The sequence below is a fragment of the Pelophylax lessonae genome, assembly GCF_965119305.1.
Source record: "Pelophylax lessonae genome assembly, chromosome: 9".
Lineage (NCBI taxonomy): Eukaryota > Metazoa > Chordata > Amphibia > Anura > Ranidae > Pelophylax > Pelophylax lessonae.
In genome coordinates this window covers 76,928,730-76,951,614 of record NC_138776.1, presented here as the reverse complement: position 1 = coordinate 76,951,614, position 22,885 = coordinate 76,928,730, and the positions used below count along the sequence as shown (strand labels likewise).

Sequence of the window (22,885 nt, the reverse complement as noted above, 5' to 3'; positions counted from 1 at the left end):
GCTTTATCCCCAATTGTTGTTGCCTTTTACTGGTCTCACTGGTTTTTGAGTTTGGGACAGCAGTGACCTGTTAGCAGACTTTACACTTCCTCTAAGTGGGACAGCAACCTAGCGCCTGGACTTTCTTGTTTTTCTGTCCGACAGTCAACTGGCATCTTCAGAAGGAAAATAGGGACGGCCCTCCCCATGTTTTTCCTGATTTTTACTTTAGGTACAGTATGTACTGTAACCTGTATGCTTGCTCCAGGATGGTGGCTGAAAAAGCCAGAGGCAGCCAGGAAACTAGTATTAGCAAACTATTCTTCTGTTTCTGGCTTTTTTTTGCCTATTGTTCCACTTATCTTATATAAAGTAAGGAAGATTGAATTTATTTTTAACTGAAATTTCATAAAACATGTTTGTTTTAATATTCTTGATGACCATAATAATGAAAACCAGATCCATGTGTCTTCTAAATTGCTACATATGTCAGGACAGAAAAGCGGCTGGAAATCTGCTGAACAGCTTATATCTATATGTATGTTTCGCTTCCAGTAATTGTTTCCTCCATTTATGAATTTCCTTCTTGCATTCCTTCTGTCATCGCGCAATCATTGGGGTCTAGGAATGCAGGCAGACTATACAGGAGAAGATGGCTTCATCTGTCCAAGCTCTAAAAAGCTACAGACACATTTTTTTTTCTATTATTAATTGAGAAAAATATCTCACTTTTTTTTAAACTAAGAAGAGTCTCTTTTTGGCTTCATGCTTTGATAGTGTTGTACACTGGCACTGCGTTGATATGATTAAAAACCACACGGGGTTCTCAAGGAAGCAGGTCAAGTCGCTCCAGAATGTCTGTGCTGAATTGAGAAATTTTTTTTTTTCAGTTTTCTCTAGGATGGGTAGCTTCTGAATTGGGTTCTGGTGTTCAGAGTTTTCGAAGAGTCTTAGGAGGAAAGAAGCCTCTAACCCTGGGTCCAGGTTTTACTGTGGACCAGCAGGCTTTGTGTGCAGGTTTGCACAACCTTTATATTGAGTTGGGGCTCCACCAAGTAGATGGGAGATCCCCGGCCCAGAGTTCCGGGGAGTAGGCCAGACCAGCAGGGAGCTGTGAGAGAGGTACACTGTACATGAGCACAGTGGTGCTGTGAGATGGTCTGAAGGAAGAGACAAAAGGCTGAAGCTTGAGACCAGAGCAATGATACTGCATGAAGAAGCCAGAAGGCTTAAAGTATAACTAAATGCAAAACTTTTTTGGGAGTTTTGGACAGAGTGGAGAGGGATTAGACCTCTTGTCATTTTTTATTGCTGTCTGCGTCCCTGTCACAGAGATTCACTCTATTTGTCCTGCTTACCATTATCATTGAAAGTGAAAGGAAAAGAAAATCACAAATTTTGGGTTGACCCCAGAAAAATAATAAAGGGGAAATCTTCCAATGGGGACGATTTGGTCCCTAACTAATTCCCTTAATTCGCATGGATTTTATTCTCACTTTCTGTTTGGCTATGGGACAAGAAGTGAAAGAAAATCTACGCAAATGGGACACAGATGGCAAAAAAAAATAAAAATCTGACAGGGGATATAACCCTCCCTTACTCCAAATCGAAGATAAAATGTGCCTATAGTTCTACTTTAATGTCCTTTTGCTTTTGTGTTTTGAATGGATGATAGAAACCCCTCCGAGGGGAATGCTGTAAGTGGTGTTTGAACTTCTCCTTTAAATACCAGTTGTCCACAAGCACGGTAACAGTATTTCCTGATCTGAACTCAGTGGAAAGTACTACAGCTTGAGCAAAATCCCCAAAATATCACAATGCACACAGCTGTACAGGGGCCCTACAGCATGCATAGCCTGCATAATGCCTCCCCCAGGACCCAGTGTCGCTAAGTACAGCTGCCCACGAAATGAATGGGAAAAGGCTGCTGTAAGCAGTTGTGTGCAGTGGCGGTTTTAGGCACGGGCGAACGGGGCAGTTTTTCATAACACGTGGGGGGCGGCATACCCGGGCCGCGGACCGGTACCGGTCCGTGGATCAAATGGTACCGGACCGCCCCAACCCCGTTCGCCCATGCCTAAAACCGCCGCAGCCGAGCCGAGGAGCAGAGCATTGCTCCCCCCGAGCCCGCCCATTGTGTGACAATAGCGAATGAAAATTCGCTATTGTCACACTGATCCTCCTCCTGGCCAATCAGGGAGTGGGTCCTCCCGCTTCCTGATTGGCCGAAAGGCAAACCTCGCGCCATTGGCCGAGGAGGAGGCGCCGCGGGAGGACTGAAGAGACGTGAAGAGAAGTGAAGGTAAGTGCACGGACGGGTCTCGCGGGGGGAACGCTGCCGCTCTGCATTGAAAAGTGGCACTCTGGCATGGCATCTCTACATTGAAAGGGGGCATTGCTGTGGCAGTCTGCATTAAAGGGGGCAATGCTGTGGCACTCTGCATTAAAAGGGGCATTGCTGTGGCGCTCTGCATTAAAGGGGGCATTGCTGTGGCACTCTGCATTAAAGGGGGCATTGCTGTGGCACTCTGCATTAAAAGGGGCATTGCTGTGGCACTCTGCATTAAAGGGGGCAATTCTGTGGCACTCTGCATTAAAGGGGGCAATGCTGTGGCATCTCTACATTGAAAGGGGGCATTGCTGTGGCACTCTGCATTAAAGGGGGCAATGCTGTGGCACTCAGCATTAAAGGGGGCAATGCTGTGGCATCTCTACATTGAAAGGGGGCATTGCTGTGGCACTCTGCATTAAAAGGGGCATTGCTGTGGCGCTCTGCATTAAAGGAGGCATTGCTGTGGCACTCTGCATTAAAGGGGGCATTGCTGTGGCACTCTGCATTAAAGGGGGCATTGCTGTGGCACTCTGCATTAAAAGGGGCATTGCTGTGGCACTCTGCATTAAAGGGGGCATTGCTGTGGCACTCTGCATTAAAAGGGGCATTGCTGTGGCACTCTGCATTAAAGGGGGCATTGCTGTGGCGCTCTGCATTAAAGGGGGCATTGCTGTGGCACTCTGCATTAAAGGGGGGATTGCTGTGGCACTCTGCATTAAAAGGGGCATTGCTGTGGCGCTCTGCATTAAAGAAACATAGAAACATAGAATGTGTCGGCAGATAAGAACCATTTGGCTCATCTAGTCTGCCCAATATATCTGAATCCTATGAATAGTCCCTGGCCCTATCTTATATGAAGGATAGCCTTATGCCTATCCCATGCATGCTTAAACTCCTTCACTGTATTTGCAGCTACCACTTCTGCAGGAAGGTTATTCCATGCATCCACTACTCTCTCAGTAAAGTAATACTTCCTCATATTACTTTTAAACCTTTGCCCCTCTAGTTTAAAAAGGTGTCCTCTTGTGGTAGTTTTTCTTCTTTTAAATATGCTCTCCTCCTTTACCGAGTTGATTCCCTTTATGTATTTAAAAGTTTCTATCATATCCCCTCTGTCTCTTCTTTCTTCCAAGCTATACATGTTAAGGTCCTTTAACCTTTCCTGGTAAGTTTTTTCCTGCAATCCATGCACTAGTTTAGTAGCTCTTCTCTGAACTCTCTCTAGAGTATCTATATCCTTCTGGAGATATGGCCTCCAGTACTGCGCACAATACTCCAAGTGAGGTCTCACCAGTGTTCTGTACAGCGGCATAAGCACTTCTCTCTTTCTACTGCTTATACCTCTCCCTATACATCCAAGCATTCTGCTGGCATTTCGTGCTGCTCTATTACATTGTCTTCCCACCTTTAAGTCTTCTGAAATAATTACTCCTAAATCCCTTTCCTCAGATACTGAGGTCAGGACTGTGTCAAATATTCTATATTCTGCCCTTGGGTTTTTACGCCCCAGGTGCATTATCTTGCACTTATCCACATTAAATTTCAGTTGCCAGAGTTCTGACCATTCTTTTAGTTTTCCTAAATCCTTTTCCATTTGGCGTTTCCCTCCAGGAACATCAACCCTGTTACATATCTTTGTGTCATCAGCAAAAAGACAAACCTTACCATCGAGGCCTTTTGCAATATCACTTATGAAGATATTAAACAAAATTGGTCCCAGTACAGATCCCTGAGGTACCCCACTGGTAACATGACCTTGTTCTGAATGTTCTCCATTGACTACAACCCTCTGTTGTCTGTCACTCAGCCACTGCCTAATCCACTCAACAATATGGGAGTCCATGCTCAATGACTGTAGTTTATTGATAAGTCTTCTATGTGGAACAGTGTCAAAAGCCTTACTAAAATCTAGATATGCAATGTCTACTGCACCTCCACCGTCTATTATTTTAGTCACCCAGTCAAAAAAATCTATAAGATTTGTTTGACATGATCTCCCTGAAGTAAACACATGTTGTTTTTCATCTTGCAATCCATGGGATTTAAGATGTTCCACAATTCTATCCTTAAATAAGGTTTCCATTAATTTGCCTACTATTGATGTCAGACTCACTGGTCTATAGTTGCTCGATTCCTCCCTACTACCTTTCTTGTGAATGGGCACGACATTTGCCAATTTCCAATCTTCCGGGACGACTCCTGTTACTAATGATTGGTTAAATAAATCTGTTAATGGTTTTGCCAGCTCACCACTAAGCTCTTTTAATAATTTTGGGTGTATCTCATCAGGACCCTGTGACTTATTTGTCTTCACTTTAGACAGCAATCTTAGAACGTCTTCCTCTGTGAAGACACATGCATCAAACGATTCATTAGTCATCCTTTCAAGTGGAGGTCCTTTTCCTTCTTTTTCTTCTGTAAAAACTGAACAGAAGTATTCATTAAGGCAGTCGGCTAGCCCTTTATTCTCTTCTACATACCTTCCGTCCTTTGTTTTTAATTTAGTTATTCCTTGTTTTAATTTCCTTTTTTCATTTATATATCTGAAGAATGTCTTATCCCCCTTTTTCATAGACTGAGCTAGTTTTTCTTCTGCCTGCGCTTTAGAAGTTTTTTTAAAGGGGGCATTGCTGTGGCATTCTGCATTAAAGGGGGCATTGCTGTGGCACTCTGCATTAAAGGGGGCATTGCTGTGGCACTCTGCATTAAAGGGGGCATTGCTGTGGCACTCTGCATTAAAGGGGGCATTGCTGTGGCACTCTGCATTAAAGGGGGCAACAATGCTGTGGCACTCTGCATTTATTGGGGGCAACAATGCTGTGGCACTCTGCATTTATTGGGGGCATTGCTGTGGCACTCTGCATTTATTGGGGGCAATGCCGTGGCACTCTGCATTTATTGTTATGTTGTCATGTTATTTTTTTTTGGGGGGGGGGGCGCCGGGAGGGAGTCTTGCCCGGTGTGAGGGATTAGCTCGGTAGCGGGTGTGGATAACCCCTTTTGGGGGGGGTTCGTCACACAGGGAGATAGCCGAGGAGTGGTTGAAAACAACAGTTTATGGTTTATTCTTCCAATTTCTTCAAAACAGTGCATGCAGCAAAAACATCAAAATAAAATAAAACACAAAATAAATCCTGGCCACTGTGGGCGTCTACCTTCTCACACACCGGAACCTATCTAAGGAGTCTTCCCAACCTACTCTTTGGGCAGACCCTGCTGGTTCTACAGCAGACACTCAAATGTCCATTTGTGTTTTCTTTACACAGAAAAAATTCAACACCTCACCTTTAGAAGTCTCTCATCTGACTGCTCTCCCCAGCTTACACAGCCTCAGGAGACAGCAATCAATAGACTCCCTTTGGACAAGTTATAGAGATCTTAATTGCCTCATTCTGAACAGCTGAAAGTGTTCTCAACTTCCGTACACCTTCCTGCCTACCTCTGCAGCCGACACCTGATAGCAATTAGTGAATTGTCTAAACCAAGCAGAAATATATCTCCCGTCAGTGACAACACCCATAGATTTTCCTGACTTCCTGTCACATACCCCCCCCTCTTGTTTCAACCCTAGGGTTGGGACACAGGTTGACAGGCACGCATGTGCACGGGACAAACCATCTGCATTCCCCATTTGAACACCGGGGCGATGCGTTACCACAAAACTAAATTCCTGAAGGGCCAGAAACCACCTATTTATTCTCCTATTGGTCTCCTTGTTCTGTGCCATCCACTTCAATGGGGCGTGATCCGTCACCAGTTCAAACTGTCTACCCAGGAGGTAGTATCGGAGAGAATCCAAGGCCCATTTCACCGCCAAACACTCTTTCTCAATGGTGGCATAATTCTCTTCATGGGCCTTCAACTTTCGGCTGAGGTACATAACAGGGTGTTCTTCCCCATTGATAATCTGTGACAGTACAGCTCCTAAACCCACATTTGATGCATCTGTCTGGACCACAAAGTCTCGTGAAAAATCAGGCGACTTTAAAACTGGCTGGCTACATAAGGCCTGTTTTAAAGCCTGAAAAGCTGTTTCTGCCTCGGGAGTCCATTTGATCATGACAGACTCCTTCCCTTTGGTCAGATTGGTCAGGGAAGCAGCCTGTGAGGCAAAATGGGGAATAAAACGGCGATAATAACCTGCAATCCCCAAAAATGCACGAACCTGTTTCTTGCTGGTGGGACGTGGCCAATCCTTAATAGCTTCAACTTTGTTTATTTGGGGCTTGATTAGACCTCTACCAATGGTATACCCCAGATACTTCGCCTCTTCTAGCCCAATGGTACATTTTTTTGGATTGGCTGTAAACCCAGCTTTCCAGATGGAATCCAACACAGCCTGAACTTTTGGTAAGTGTGAGTCCCAATCCTCACTGTGAATGACCACGTCATCGAGGTATGCAGCAGCATAGGCTAGATGAGGCCGAAGGGTCTTATCCATGGTGCGTTGGAATGTGGCAGGAGCATTCTGTAACCCAAAAGGCATCCTCCGATATTGGAAAGATCCGTCTGGAGTTACAAATGCTGTTTTTTCCCTGGCCGACCCCGAGAGAGGAATTTGCCAATAACCCTTGGTAAGGTCTAACGTGGTCATGTACCGGGCAGTGCCTAGGCGATCAATTAGTTCATCTATGCGGGGCATAGGATAGGTGTCAAACTTAGTGATTTTATTCAGGCGGCGAAAATCATTACAAAACCGCCAACTTCCATCTGGTTTGGGCACTAAGACAATGGGACTGGACCAATCACTATTTGACTCTTCTATCACCCCCAACTCAAGCATTTTTTTTACTTCCTGGCGAATGGCATCTCGCCGGGCTTCTGGAATTCTATAAGGCTTTAACTTGACCTTATCCCCTGGGGTGGTGATAATGTCATGTTTAACTCCCGAGACCCAACCTGGCAGGTCTGAAAACTTCTCCCTATTACGGAGCACAAATTCTTTAACCTCCTGTTTCTGAAGTTTGGACAGAGTCTCTGCTATCCCAACTTCAGGGACAGCCAGGTGAACTGGAGCAGAAACTCGGGTAGTCTCAGCGACCAAGGACTCTCTATCCTTCCATGGTTTTAACAAGTTCACGTGATAGAGCTGCTCAGGTTTTCGTCTTCCTGGTTGGCTAATTTTATAATTCACCATCCCTATTTTCTCCAATACTTCATAGGGCCCCTGCCATTTGGCTAGGAATTTACTTTCGACCGTGGGGACCAACACCAACACCCTATCACCAGGTGCAAAAGAACGGACCTGGGCCCCACGATTGTAAATCCTTTGTTGAGCCAACTGGGCTTGGGCTAAATGTGCCTTCACAATCGGCATCACTTGGGCAATTCTATCTTGCATTTGGGCAACATGCTCAATCACACTTCGATGAGGGGAACTCTCACTCTCCCATGTTTCCCTGGCAATGTCAAGTAGGCCCCGGGGGTGCCTCCCATACAGCAACTCAAACGGAGAGAACCCTGTGGATGATTGGGGAACCTCTCTTATGGCAAACATCAGATAAGGGAGCAGATAATCCCAATTCTTTCCGTCTTTATCCACCACCTTCCTCAACATTTGTTTTAACGTTTTATTAAACCTCTCCACTAACCCATCTGTTTGAGGGTGATATACTGAGGTACGTAACTGGGTCACTTTCAGGAGTTTACAAAGTTCTCTTGTCACCCTGGACATAAACGGGGTGCCCTGGTCAGTTAGGATTTCCTTAGGTAGACCCACCCGGGTGACAACTTGAAATAACTCCTTGGCTATGGTTTTAGCAGAGGTATTTCGGAGAGGAATCGCTTCTGGGTAACGGGTGGCATAATCCATTATCACCAAGATGTGCTGGTGCCCTCTTGTGGACTTCAGTAAGGGCCCAACCAAATCCATGGCGATCCTCTCAAAAGGAACCTCGATAATGGGCAGGGGTACCAAAGGACTACGGAAATGGGGCATGGGTGCATTAATCTGACACACTGGACAGGAAGAGCAGTACAATTCCACTTCCTTAGTGATCCCAGGCCAATAAAACCTCTGGGTGATTCTCTCCCGGGTTTTTTCTGCTCCCAAATGTCCCCCAAGAATGTGCCCATGGGCCAGTTCCAAAACCATCTTGCGGTACGGTTTAGGCACTACCAGTTGCTCAACAGTGTTCTCTATCCTCTGTGACACTCGATATAAGAGGTCCCTCTCAATAATGAAGTAAGGGAGGGCAATCCTCTCGTCAGGGTTAACTAGCTCCCCATCTATCTTCACTACATTCTCCCGGGCTCTTAGCAATGTGGGGTCCCTCAATTGCTCAGTGATAAAATTTTCTCGGTGCACTTTAAGGTCATCCAACCCTAACGGCCGCTGTTCCTCTTCTGAGGTAGCAGGCTCCTCCCTAGGGACTGGTGTTTCCCCGGCTAAGACTGAGCACGGAAACTCAGGATAATCCTCACAGTTAGAGGATTCTGGAGTAGATGGTTCAGGCTCAGAAGAACCACCTACTGGGGAATCTGGGCAATCCCAGAGTTCCCAGAATTTTGGGAAATCCCTTCCCACAATGGCGTCATGTGGCAGTTTGGGAACTAAACCCACTTGGTGACACAAGTTACCGAGGGAGGTTTCAAAGGAAACTGTAGTCACCGGATATTCTCGAGTGTCCCCATGTACACAAACTACCGCCATTTTCCTAGGATGTACGTTTTTTTTCACCACTAGATCACTTCTCACTAAGGTAACCAGGCTACCTGAATCCAACAATACCACAACATCTTTACCATCTAAACACATTCTATATAAAGGTTTCTCATTCCCCTTTACTGCAGTGTATGTGGTTGCAAAAAAAGACTGTCGTCTCTCTGTCAGAAAGTCACAATGCATGGGTTCATCATCCACTGGGCAAACCGCTGGGCAAACTGCTGCTACATGTCCCTCTTCCCGGCAACGGTAACAAATCAACCTTCCAGTCCTCTCCTGTGGGATGGGTCTTCCAGGTCGCTCTCGCCAAACATTAGTAGTAGTCCTACTAACACCTCGAGTTGCTCTTTGGATCCTCTCTCCACCCCCATCCCCTGACGCAGTCTTACTTATAGGTGGGGAGGGTCTGGTCTTGGGGTGAAAAGTCTGTGCATCTCTGGAAAAAGAGGTCAAATTCTCAGTTGTTAGGTACCTTTCGACCAGGTCTACTAATTTGTCTGCGGTTTCCGGACCACCATGGCTTACCCATTTCTGCAGGGTGTTAGGAAGAGACCTAAGAAATTTGTCCATGACTACTCGCTCCAAAATTTCTGGTCCGGACAGAATTTCTGGCTGCAGCCATTTCTTAGCCAAATGGATGAGGTCATACATCTGCGACCGGGGTGGTTTCTTCAGCTGATAACTCCAATTGTGGACCCGCTGAGCACGGACATCCAAGGTTACCCCAAAACGTGCCAATATTTCCACTTTTAATCGATCATAGTTTTTTGCATCTGCAAGTTCCAAGTCAAAATATGCCTTTTGGGCTTCTCCAGCTAATAGGGGGGCCACTAGTCCAGCCCACTGTTCTTTAGGCCAACTCTCTTTCTCCGCTGTTCTTTCAAACGTGGTCAGAAACATCTCAGGGTCCTCATCTGTAGTCATCTTTGGCAATAAGTGGTTTACCCGAAAAGTCGGTATGTTACTGGCCTGACTCCCAACCTCGGTCTGCTGTCTCTGAAGCTGTTTCACAATGGCCTCCATTTGCTGCTGGTGTCCCTGTTCCACGCCTTCAATGGCCTCTCGGTGAGCTTGTTGTTGAGCTGCAAAGCTCCGCTGAAAATCCGCATTTGCCTGCTGTTGAGCTGCATTTGCCTGCTGTTGGGCTGCATTCGATATAATCAGTTGTTTCAGTATTTCCTCCATTTTTTTGGGTTTACTTTAACTGCCCGCGGCACTCCACCATATGTGAGGGATTAGCTCGGTAGCGGGTGTGGATAACCCCTTTTGGGGGGGGTTCGTCACACAGGGAGATAGCCGAGGAGTGGTTGAAAACAACAGTTTATGGTTTATTCTTCCAATTTCTTCAAAACAGTGCATGCAGCAAAAACATCAAAATAAAATAAAACACAAAATAAATCCTGGCCACTGTGGGCGTCTACCTTCTCACACACCGGAACCTATCTAAGGAGTCTTCCCAACCTACTCTTTGGGCAGACCCTGCTGGTTCTACAGCAGACACTCAAATGTCCATTTGTGTTTTCTTTACACAGAAAAAATTCAACACCTCACCTTTAGAAGTCTCTCATCTGACTGCTCTCCCCAGCTTACACAGCCTCAGGAGACAGCAATCAATAGACTCCCTTTGGACAAGTTATAGAGATCTTAATTGCCTCATTCTGAACAGCTGAAAGTGTTCTCAACTTCCGTACACCTTCCTGCCTACCTCTGCAGCCGACACCTGATAGCAATTAGTGAATTGTCTAAACCAAGCAGAAATATATCTCCCGTCAGTGACAACACCCATAGATTTTCCTGACTTCCTGTCACACCGGGGAGCAATTTAATGTAGAACCGCCACTGGTTGTGTGCCAGGGTTTGCATAAAGCACCCACTTGTGCATTGACGTATGCTCCAAATGCAAATAGTGTGCATGTAGGTGCTTTCAACAGAACCGCGTAGAGCAGCCTCTTCCCATTCATCTCAATGGGCGTCTGCACGCAGTGGCAGCAGGTTCTGAGGAGGATACTATGCAGGCTATGCATGCTGTACAGCCCCTGTACATCTGTGTGCACAAAAGTGTACATTTCTGAAACTGGGAATTTTTTTCTCAGTTCACTTCTCTGCAATTCTCAGAGGAATATTATCTCCTATGGCAACCTGTTTATGAAGCGGTGAACTTCAGTTCTCACGGGGAGAACAGAGAAGTTTTTCCTCTTAAAACGGCCGAGATCTGTGTACAAGTGAATAAGATGACTGTAATCTCGTGAGACATAGCTGGATTAAAGTACGAGAATATCACTGAAACACTCTGGTGCCGTTTATTAAGCAGCGATAAATCACCAATGCTGAGTATACGGGCATTCTCAGAGGAGACCCCCCACCTCATGCTAATAAAATAATTAGTCCCCCCACACAAAATATTTATATGTACACACACACACCCTGCAAACTGCATCAAATAGTGGGTGTGGCCAAATTTCACTAACAGTGGGAGTGTCATAACGGGGCGTTAAATACCAGGAGTGCATTACGTACAGAGTGCAGAGTTTAGGGGTGCGCTACACGCCCCCTTCCACAGCTGCTTACCTCTGCATCCCCCATCCACATCTTACTTTCACTACTCTTCAGCTCTGACTTCAACACGCAACCCCCCCCCCTCCCCCCCAAAAGCTCCACCATCTTCCACATCTTACTTTTCTTGCCACATTAAGCTGAAGCACCCAGCCAGCTCTAGTATCTCTCCACATACTGTAGGCCGCTCCATCTCTCTCACTTGTAGGGAGATCATCCAGCAAGGGTGTTGACATCTGTGCACCAGGGAAAAATGGAGATCACAGAGGTTAAGCCTACCCCTAATGCTTAATGCTTCCCTCTTGCGTATAACCACACTGCACCCCAGGCACCTACATCTCCCTTGTCCCCATCCTGCACTCAGTGGAAGCTGTTTGGGAGACAAGCTGTCACTTGTAAACACAGAAACCGGACTTATGTATTTACAAGTGATGGTGGTGAGCATGAAGCAGAGAATCTGAGCCAAAGGTGGTGGAACTGAGTTTCACCAAGTTCCAGCTGAAAAAAAGCCCTGCAGCACTACCCCTGTAGGAGCTGCTTAAAGCGGGTTCCCCTGGGTTACCAATAGCAACGACTTGTAAATCCTTATTACTTTAAGTCCTCGGCTCAATCAGTAAACAGTCCAGGGGATTTGGTTTTTGTGTATTTTATTTGGAACTGGGATAGGAGAAGGGATGAGTGGTATACTCCAACTATGAACTATGCACACTCTTCGAGACAACCAGCTGTAGTGTGTGCGGCAAGGCCGCTGCTTCACCCTGCCACTAAGGTGAAGATGTTTAGAAAAGCTCCTGTTTTAGTTACTTTCTTTAGGGTTCTGAAACTGGCACCCCCTTTATTCTCAATGCTGGTGTGCTGATCCCTGTCTGCTGATCCTAGCTTCTGGAGTGGTCCACTTCCTGGCAGACCCTTGGGCAAGTTCCTCTGTACTCACAGACACTGTTTTTCCAGAGTCACCGTTGCCTCCAAACTCCTCTTGTCAGCATCCACTGAAATTCTGCATTCAGCAACACCTTCAGGTTCCCCAGGCCGACTGCCTGTGACCACCTTTCCCAGCTGCAGAAGGATACACAGCCGTGCCCTCCTTCTGGGACTTGGCTTCCCGCCCAAAGACACCCTGTCACTTGTGTCCTTGGCTTTTAGGGCCAATCCCAGGATGCATCACTGTTGTGCCCTCCCACTGGGACTGCCACAAAAGCCTGTGTGTCACTGGCTAGGTTTCTTCCACTGTCCAGCAGGCTGTCCTATTGCATACAGTGGGGACACTCCCTCAGACCAAGTGAATCACACCTGGACACATGTAACAGGCCTAACCAGAAATCCTGCTCCTTGATAAGCAGGAAAGCAACCCAATGCTTTTACCTAGCACCTGACTAGGAGGGTGCTACATATATACACACATAAATATGGCAGGGGGACATGTTTACTGTCTTGGGGGGGTCTGATCGAGGAAGAAGGAAGTCAATAATCTTCCTTCTCCCCCCTCAGTTTATCTGGGATTCTGTCTTCTCTCCCGATTCTCCACCTCTGGGCTGGTGAATCCGGGAGTGTGAATTCTGGCACAGATCTCCAGTGAAGCGCTGAGATCACAGTTTCATAAATTGCCCTCTTCTTTGATAGTCAATGACAGATTCTCTGTGTGTGGAGATGATCAGCGGAGAACATGTTCTCCCCCAGTCATCGCTGTTTCATAAACCGATAATGATCCAAGATGAGCTGCGATCATCAGGATCACTGCTCATCTCGGTTTAAAAAACGGACACCAAAGTCTTTACATACATTACATAATAATGGACAGGGCAGTCATTTTTCTGCACATCAGGTTTTTTTTGTTTTTTTGTAGATGATTTTATGGGGACAGTATTTTTACTGTTGATGTTTGCTGTGACATATATGTTCCATTTTATATTTTTGTGCCTTCCCTTTCTGCAGCTGATTCCTTAAACTGAGTTTTTTATATGCTTCTATATAATGTATTTTTTTTTATTATCTGTTAAAGAGTACTTGTACTGGTCTCATCATCATAAACAAACATGTTCATTCAGTAGCTAGAACCTCAGATTTATCCTAGAGCATTGTGGAAATCCCTAAACCCTGCATGCTATTTGTTTAATTTAAGAAGTTGACCTGACCCCTCCTATGCCTTGTATTGTCCTACTGATCATTGTAGATAAATGTATTTGTTATAGGCTGGCTATACGCATTAAGATTTCACTTGATTCCCCCATCCACATATAAGGGGAAATCTGTAGTGCCAGTTACTGTATTTTGAGAGGCAGCACCCATGGCTGTCAGAATGCCCATACAGTGCCTGCATCTGATTGCAGGCACTGTTTGGTAGAGAATATTCAGCTTGTTCCTTTGACAAAAGTCAATTTTTGTTAAGCCGGTCAGTGCCACTAAGGCAACCCACAATAAATGTTAGCTAAATTGCAATCTGTGCAAGGCCTGCTATAGACCAATGGGGGTGAGGGGTGGGCTGGGCTGTGTGAATACACTAATTTAGGGGAAATGAAGGTGGCCATGCAATTTTTAATCTATTTGTACAATTGTACAAACAGATTCCACTCAACTTGTGTCCAATCAGGTAGGCTCTTGTTTTATTGTTATTGGTAGATTAAGAGGATATTCTACAATTAGATCCCAACATGTACAGTCAGCCTAATAAAAAACTAGATAAAAAGTACTCCACCATATTTTCCGCCTGCCTCTAACCCTCTAACCTCTTTCTGTGTGTTGTGGTCACAAACTTGCAACAGCATACAAGCATACAACATAGTTTTGTCCATTAGCAGCTGACCCCCCCCCCCCCCCACCACCACCACCCCCAACCTCATCCAACTATACCAACACATCAATACTCCTGCAGGAAGACAATGTCAGGACAGAATTTTATCATTGCCATTGTCTTTTGATTTCTCTGAATTTTGTGTCCAAAATATTTTGTAGACTTTATTAATCTTATTAGTCTTTAACTGACCTCTCCACAGGATCCCGAAGCATGACGAGGAACTTGGCTCGTGGCTGGAAGGCATGAATGAAGTCTTGGATGAGAACAGGCGGTTCTGTGTTGGTAACATTATCGTAGAAATAAGACCAGGCACTATTGTCCCACATGGTAGATGCACTGGCTTCTCCTGAAACAAAGGCCACTTTCTGTTATCTCACACAAACATAGAGCGCAGGGTCCTCTAATGTATCCTGCAAAGTTTCATACCTATAAGAATGGGATCCCTCCTCCCTCCATCCCCTCCTGAGTCTTCACTGTGATAATCTTGGATTTTCTGTGCTGCCCAATCAAACAAGTCCAAGTAATCCTCCAATGGGAAGGGTTTGTGGAATGGCTCCTTTAGTCTGACAATTCCTAAAAGGAAAAGAAATCAATCTTAAAGCAGACCTTCGCTAAAAACAGCTTTCTTATACTCCACCCTTCACTTTTTAAAAAAGTTAACCTTTAATCTTTTTTTACCTTTTTTATTTATGCTGGCCCTGCCCCCTGACGCCATTTTCACCTAGGAAAGAATGTTTCTCTCTCCTCCTGCTGCCTCTTTGGATACCGTCAAATATCCCAGGAGGCATTCCATTCCATTCCTATAAATAAAGGAATTGCAAGATCTTGTGCATGTGCATACATATTTCTTGCACCATGTACAGTATGTTTACATATTGTTCTAAGAATACAGGATTAAAAAAATATTCATTGGTGTCCTGGGAGGCATGCATAGAAAAACATGTAAGCAGACACACCAAATGTGCATGCGCATGATCTTGCACCACATCATGGGCAGGTGATTGCAAGAGCCAGACATGAGGCAACCAACTCCTCATGATGTAAAAAAGAAAGATGGTGGCATGGGACAAGGCCTGTAAGAGGACAACGATGCAAGAAAACAAGACAATGCTGGATCTGTTAGGATTGTAGGTATATTATTAAATCATTAAAAAAAAACAAGACATAGGTGGGAAAAAAATTCATTCTTACCGGGAGGTTGAAGTTTTTTTTTAAATAATAACACATGGGATAACATATTTGTACCATAAGCCAAAAATATGTTTGGTGCTTTCCTTACGCATCACCAATCCCCCATTCTTTGGCCCACCAAAGAGAGATAAAGGAAGTAGTGATTTGTTTGGGGAAGGAGGGGGGGGGGGGTGCTGCACAGCATAATATTCATATTCCCCATTTAGGGCTCTTTACTTCAGTTTTTGTTGTCCAAGAGTAATTAGAGAAAAAGGGATTGTTGAGAGCTAATCTGATTTCTAGGTGGATTCCAACTTGATATGCAACCCCAATAGTCTCAGGATATGAAAATACTCACTCTCATCTCATAAAACCAATAAAAACTTTGGAAAAAAAATATTGGAAGGTATCTGCTGTCCCACCACTGGGGGAATCCACCCACTCTTTTAATCTTGGTGACCTTAGCACTGTCAAAGGGATAGAAAGTTCTAGAAAATATCAAATTTTACTGTTGTTACTGGAACAAAACCAGAGTTTTCCAGTGGAGACACTTGTTCCACTCAAAACTCTGTAAGAGTGGACTTCCCTCACTATGGAGGGATCTCCTCCCACTTTTTGTTGTGTCGACAGACAAAGAAATATAGGGAAAACTTCTCAATAGAACAATAGAACATAAAGCAAAAAAACCTGACAGTGGTTTTAACCATTCCTAACTTCATCCATAAATGAAAAAAAAAAAGTTTAGGTTTCAGAAAAACTTTAAGTTATGTTGTAATTAGCCAAACAAATAAGCGCTCACTCCGAAGGGGAAGACTGGCGTGCTGCTCTCCTCAGGCAGGGAACTCCAAACGGATGCATAAAAGAAAGGAAAAGGAGGCGCAAACACCTAGTGCATTACCCGTGGTACTGTTTAAAATGATTTATTAAAATGCTGAATGCATACTCACAAACATGAAGAATAAAAATCGTACTGCAAATTCCCGTCACCCATGTGTTGGACCATGTCCTGGAAATTGCGACCGCTAACGCGTTTCGGGAGTCAAGCTCCCTTCCTCAGAGCTCAAGGAAGGGAGCTTGACTCCCGAAACGCGTTAGCGGTCGCAATTTCCAGGACATGGTCCAACACATGGGTGACGGGAATTTGCAGTACGATTTTTATTCTTCATGTTTGTGAGTATGCATTCAGCATTTTAATAAATCATTTTAAACAGTACCACGGGTAATGCACTAGGTGTTTGCGCCTCCTTTTCCTTTCTTTTATGTTGTAATTAGGTCTACAGTTTGTTTAAGCTTTTTTTTTTAAGGGAGTTTCACTTTAATATACACAAATAACTTTTGGAGTAGTCAATATACTGTATGGGGGAATTGCTAAAGTAATCATTTTACCAAAACGTTTCCTTGTCCACCAGTGAGGCTCTTTGATGACAGAGAATTGGAGATTAGGGTGCAGACGTAAGCGGTCATAGAGGTCTGTAGTGCCACATTTGGGCTGCCCAATAATGTAAAAGAGGGGTAAACAACGCAAGCGATAATACTGTCCCTCAATCAGCTGAAGTCGCTCCTGGAACCCTTGCCGCATCTCTTCAAAAATGGTGTGTAAACGCTTGGCATATAAGGAATAGCCATTTTTCCCATAGGGGTCAGTGCTGTAATTCCCATCATATTTCTGGTACCAGCAAGGGCTACGACTAAGGCCTAGGAACTTCTGTGGAATGACAGAAAACAGCTGGAAGAAAAAAAAAATGGCAGAATCTGATTCAATAAATTATCGCCGGAAACAGGAAAAAAAATAAAAAATGTAGAAACCACAGATAAAAAATATATATTTGTAATTCATATATCTGGAAAGCAAAATAAAAACAATCTGACGATTTGGAATGCACTGTGGAAAAATTGCACTTTTGTGTTTTCATGGAAAAAGTGGGGAAAGGATATATTAAGTCTTTAAAGTGTCCCACAGGTTCACTTGTATATATAAACATACTCATAAAAGAAGAATGAATATATTTAGATTTTCAGTGGCTTGTGTGTTGAAACACTTCTGTGTCATTGCTACTCTGCTGCCCCCCCCCCCCCCCGCAATGTTCTGTGGTTTCTCCCGCCAGCTAATATACCCTGTAGTGACATACGAGCTTGATGGCAGAAACAATTGCGTGCAGCAGTGGAGCAGGTATTTCAGAAGTGTGGAATACATGCAGTATCTGGGTAGAAGTGAAGAGGCAGAGTTTCAACAAACAGGCTGCTGCAAAGTATATTATCCCTTCTAGTACAGGTATTGTTTTATATACAAGGGACCCTATGCTGGCAAGGTCAGTTTACTTTTTAGGTGACCATCTGGCAGCTTTCACCTAAAGCTTGGCCATGCACTGATCAAAATTTGGCTACTTCAGGGTGTATCAATCCCTGCTTGATAGAAGTAGATGATTTGAACATGTTGATCAGTGGGTGTAACTGTCAGAATACACTGTCCCGGCAGGTAAGGAAATTCTATATCCACATCATTTGTGTGGATGGAGGAATCAGCCCAGTGGCTGAACAAAAAAAAAATACTAACACTGTATGGCCAGCTTAAGTCTCTGCCCTGTAACACTAGAACAAGAATTGTGGGTGACAGAGGTCAGGGTCAGAAAGACATGGACGGAAAGAAAAAAACTGAGACTTTCTGACCCTTCTTAACTCTAAAAAGACAAAAAATAAATAAAACACTGGACTTTTGCTTCCGTTTCCATCCCCTATTGAAGAGATGGCTCCTAACTATCCATCAGAAATAGGGGGAAGTATCTCCAGTGGGTAAAAAGACAACCATGGAAATCCAACATAGGTTCTAACCCTTCCCCACTCTATCCAAAGCACTACAGAATATACGGTTAGGTACATATATATTTGGACACAGGCACAATTTTATTTTTTTCAGATATTTACCAAAACATTTTCAAGCCATAGTTATGAAATGGATATGGGCTGAAATTGCACACTCTCAGGTTTACTTTGAGGGTATGTACATCCAAATTGGAGGACGAGTTTAGGAATTACAGCTCTTAAGAGTAGCCAGCCCCCCTTTTTCAAGGGACCAAAACTAATTGAACAATTGAATCAAAAACTGTTTCATGGCCAGGTGTGGGCTACTACTTTGTTATTTCTCCATCAATTAAGCAGGTAAAAGGTCTTGAGTTGATTCGTAGTATGGTATTTGCATTTGGAATCTACTGCTGTGAACCTACATCATGCGCTGTCCATGCGAGTGAAACAGGCCATTGTAAGGCTTCAAAAACTAAACAAATCCATCAGAGAGATAGCAGCAACATTAGGAGTGGCCAAATCAACAGTTTGGTACATTCTGAGGAAAGAAGAACACATTGATGAGCTCAGCAACATAAAAAGGCCTGGACGTTCACAGAAGACAACAGTGGTGGATGATCGCAGGATCCTCTTTATGGTAAAGAAAATCCATTCACAACATCCAGACAAGTGAAGGACACTCTCCAGGAGGTGGGCGTATCATTGTCAAAGTCTACAATCAAGAGAGAACTTCACAAGAGCAAATACAGAGGGTTCACCACAATGTACAAACCATTCATAAGCCTGAAGAATAGAAAAGGCAAATTAGACTTTGCCAAAAAAAATCCTAAAAAGCCAGATTAGTTCTGGAAAAGCATTCTTTGGACAGATGAAACTAAGATTAATCTGCATCAGAATGACGGAAAGAAAAAAGTGTGGAGAAGGCTTGGAACAGCCCATGATCCAAAGCACACAACATCATCTGTAAAACATGGTGAAGGCAGTGTGATGGCATGGGCATGCATGGCTTCCAGTGGCACTGGGTCATTGGTGCTTATTGATGATGTGACAGAAGCAGCCAGATGAATTCTGCAGTGTTTAGTCCAGATTCAGCCAAATGCAGCAAAGTTGATTGGACAGCATTTTACAGTACAGATGGACAATGATCCAAAACACACTGCAAAAGCAACCCAGGAGCTTTTGAAGGAAAATAAGTGGAATATTCTGAAATGGCCGAGTCAATTAACTGATCACAACCCAATTGAGGATGCATTTCACTTGCTGAAGGCAAAACTAAAGGCAGAAATACCCACAAACAAAGAACAACTGAAGAAAGCTGCATTTAGAGGCTGGCAAAGCATCAGAAAGAAGGAAAGCCAGTCTTTGGTAATGTCCATGGCTTCCAGGCTTTAGGCAGTCATTGCCAGTAAAGAATTCTCAACAAAATGTTAAAAATGAACATTTTATTTATGATTACATTAATTTGTCCAATTACATTTGACCTCCTGAAAATTAGGGGAACTGTGTATAAAAATGGTTGCAGTTCCTAAAATTTGCACTTGATATTTATGTTTAATCCCCTGCACTTCAAATTTATTTAAATTGTTTTGTTTTAATTGTATTCTGGTGGCATACAGAGCCGAAAGTATAAAAATTGTGCCTGTGCCAAATATATATGGACCTAGCTGTATAGAAGCTATAAAAACAAATAAAACAGAAAACAAATCTGCCTTAAAAGCAATATAATGTTGTTTTAGGAGATTCATACATGTGGTTCATATTGCTCCAGCTCTGCCATGTCTGGGATCTTACGTCCTGTTAGTCGAATCTCTCTTTCCTTTGTAATAGAGGCATCCGAGCGAGGAGTAATGAATGTTACATTTACTGAACAGGGCTGGATGGACTGAACAATGTTTTTAGGTCTCTCTGTGCTGGATTGATTGTAAGTCAAGGAGAGAGGTAAAGATAAGGCCTGAAACAGTTCTGATGTTCCCCCAGACAATACGTAAGATGCAACCACCAAAGCAGTGATTGATAATGCCACCAGCAGGCTACACAGTGTTCTTTTACCAAAGCCCTTTTTCAGACTCCCTCCGGCACCTTGTGTTGCTGGCATTCCTAAGACGGAAGCTGATCTCCACATCCAGCTTGCTTTAGGATGGTGTCAATGCCGAATCCAGTAAGTCTCTGCTATGTCCACATTGGTGCCCAAACATACAGGCATAGGACACAGGGATACATGGACCAGAACTGCCTTGTCAGTAGCTATAGTACAGTGCATGTGATGTAGTGGGTTGCGGGTGCATTCAGACTCTTCATCACCTCTGTTCGGATAGACTTTTTCAGGCACACTGTGACCTTTCATTTTTGTCTGTCTTCATGTGTCCTGGATGGAGAAAAATTAGATTCATCAGAACATGGACAGAGAAGGAAAATGCAGAAATCAAAATGCATCTAAACCCTCAAAAGAAAAATTTCAGTTGTGAAGATCAGCATCAAGGATTGAAGACACAGTTTATTCACTAAACCTTGCTGATATGGACTTCCTCTACCCTCAATTCCAGACCAAAACAAACAGGGTCACTCTTCCCAGGGGTTTTCAACATTCCTCTTCTAATGCTATATAACAACACAAATACTTCACTCAGCTTCCTTGCTTATTCATGCAGTGCAGTGCCACTACTCTGGCCTCACACTTCAGGCTCCTGTCTGGTCCTCCAGACCATGTCACCAAACTCAGACTCACTGTATCACTTGCAGCTCCTTGCTGCACTGGCCCACACCTGGCTTCTGGGCAGGGGTGTCCTGTTTCCCGGATGGAGCCCTGAACCCTACGAGCATACTATATCATAAGGCCTGTGCATACCTGTACAATGAGCAGGTACTGGTCATCAAAATGTGGACCTAGGGCTGGAAGCTTCATCCCAACCAATACTCAACAAAGCTTCCAGTCTCCAGAACGAATATCAGGGTTTACCCGTCCTGGAGAAAACTGCAAGGCCAGTTTTTTCCTAATGTGACATGTATTTCAACCTGCATTGGTGAGAACTCTTTATGACACCAAATTCTCTCTATCCTATGTAGCACTGCCCCCTAGAGGACTGCTGGATATAACACTTCCTGGATTCCCCTGGGTTACCCGTACCAACAGCTTGCAGAACTTATCACTTTAAGTACTTGGCTCAGTAAATGATCAGTACAGGGGATGTTGTTTTGTAGTTTTATTTAGAACTGGGATAGGAGAAGGGATGAGTGGGATACTCCATCTAGTAACTATTCACAATGCTGAGGACATCTGGCTTGAGGATGCGGCAAGGCCACTGCTTCACTCTGCTACTGGAATGAAGGTAGTTTAAGTGTTTCTACTTATAATTATCTTCAGGGTTCTAATTTGGCACCCCCTTTCTCTCTCTCAGTGTAGCTGACACCCTTTCACTGACCGCCTGTGACCACCATCCACTGCTGCAGAAGAGAAGACAGCTGTCACCCTTCTTCTGGGACCTGGCTTCCCGCCCGAAGACCCTGAGCACATGTGTCTTTGGCTTTATATACCCTGCCCCATAATGCACTGAGACAGCCAGTCTGTGCCAATCCCTGGGGCAGTAACAAAGCCTGTGTGTCACTGGCTGGGTTTCCTCCACCGTCCAATGTGCCTCCCCATTGGACGCAGTGGGGACACTCCCTCAGCTCAGAAAAATCACACACTGGACAAATGGAGCAGGCCTAACTACTAAATCCTGCTCCCTGAGAAGCAGGGAGCACATAAATTTAGCCTGATGCTCTGCTGTTAAGCAGACAGAGCCAAAACTACTCTGCCTACTTTGCGCCTATCTAGGAGGGTGCTACATCTACAACACTGTGAAGCCCTCTCACACAGCTTACTGAAGCTTAGACGAGGTGGTTGCATTTGTTTACTTAATCTAACATTTTTTTTACCTTTGTTTTCACCTAATAGTCTTGTGAATAAAATACTTTCTCTCCTAGAGTGACAACATTTATTCTTCCTATGGAGGGAGCTATGGTTGTCATTAATGCTGAGCTTCAAATAAGTCTTCCCATTCCAGTTAGAATATACTTCCCAAATTCCACAAGCTATGTGCCAGAAAGAGACATCAGAATCGTCGTTGTCGTCACTTTCCGTACCGGATAACTAATTTTTCCACGAATCGCTATCGCTCAGTTCTTCAAGTAAGTCAGTTTCGCTGTCGCTGTTTTCCAGTTTGTCTAAAAGTGCTTTTGCGCAAAAAGAACGCTTTTTGGACGCCGTGGTCGTTCAAAATTTTCCAGGCACAAAGCACTTGAAAAGCACAGGCAGGGCACTGGAAAAGTCACCAGGTGCAATCCTGTGGTGATAACAGACAAGCACAAGGTAGGACAAGAGCTAGGCTCTGAGGAAGAGGCGCCGCCTCGAAACCCGTAAGCCTATACAGGCTCGGGGGACAATCGGATCCTGATCGCGATGCTGAGGATTTTATACTTTGTTTGATGTGTTTTTTTCAAGAACTCGTTTGTGAGTATTTTTAATCTATTTCTTTTAATAAACCTGCCCAAAGGATAATGCACTAGGCTGGTGCGCCCTTGTGTTTGTCTGTTGTTTTAGAGTTTCCAGACCACCCTG

At 44.3% G+C, this 22,885-nt stretch overlaps 1 protein-coding gene across 1 annotated transcript in view; it reads right to left on the bottom strand.

The window, feature by feature from the left end:
* CHST15 (carbohydrate sulfotransferase 15) overlaps window positions 1-22,885 on the bottom strand; it is a 131,475-nt gene that overhangs the window by 51,905 nt on the left and 56,685 nt on the right. Inside the window, exons 2-5 of the mRNA XM_082267347.1 lie at window positions 20,036-20,653; window positions 16,876-17,215; window positions 14,746-14,892; window positions 14,509-14,665 (exon numbers count right to left, since the gene is read on the bottom strand). Coding sequence (XP_082123473.1) covers window positions 14,509-14,665; window positions 14,746-14,892; window positions 16,876-17,215; window positions 20,036-20,410 — 1,019 coding nt within the window. The 5' untranslated portion in view covers window positions 20,411-20,653. The remainder of the gene's footprint in view (window positions 1-14,508; window positions 14,666-14,745; window positions 14,893-16,875; window positions 17,216-20,035; window positions 20,654-22,885) is intronic.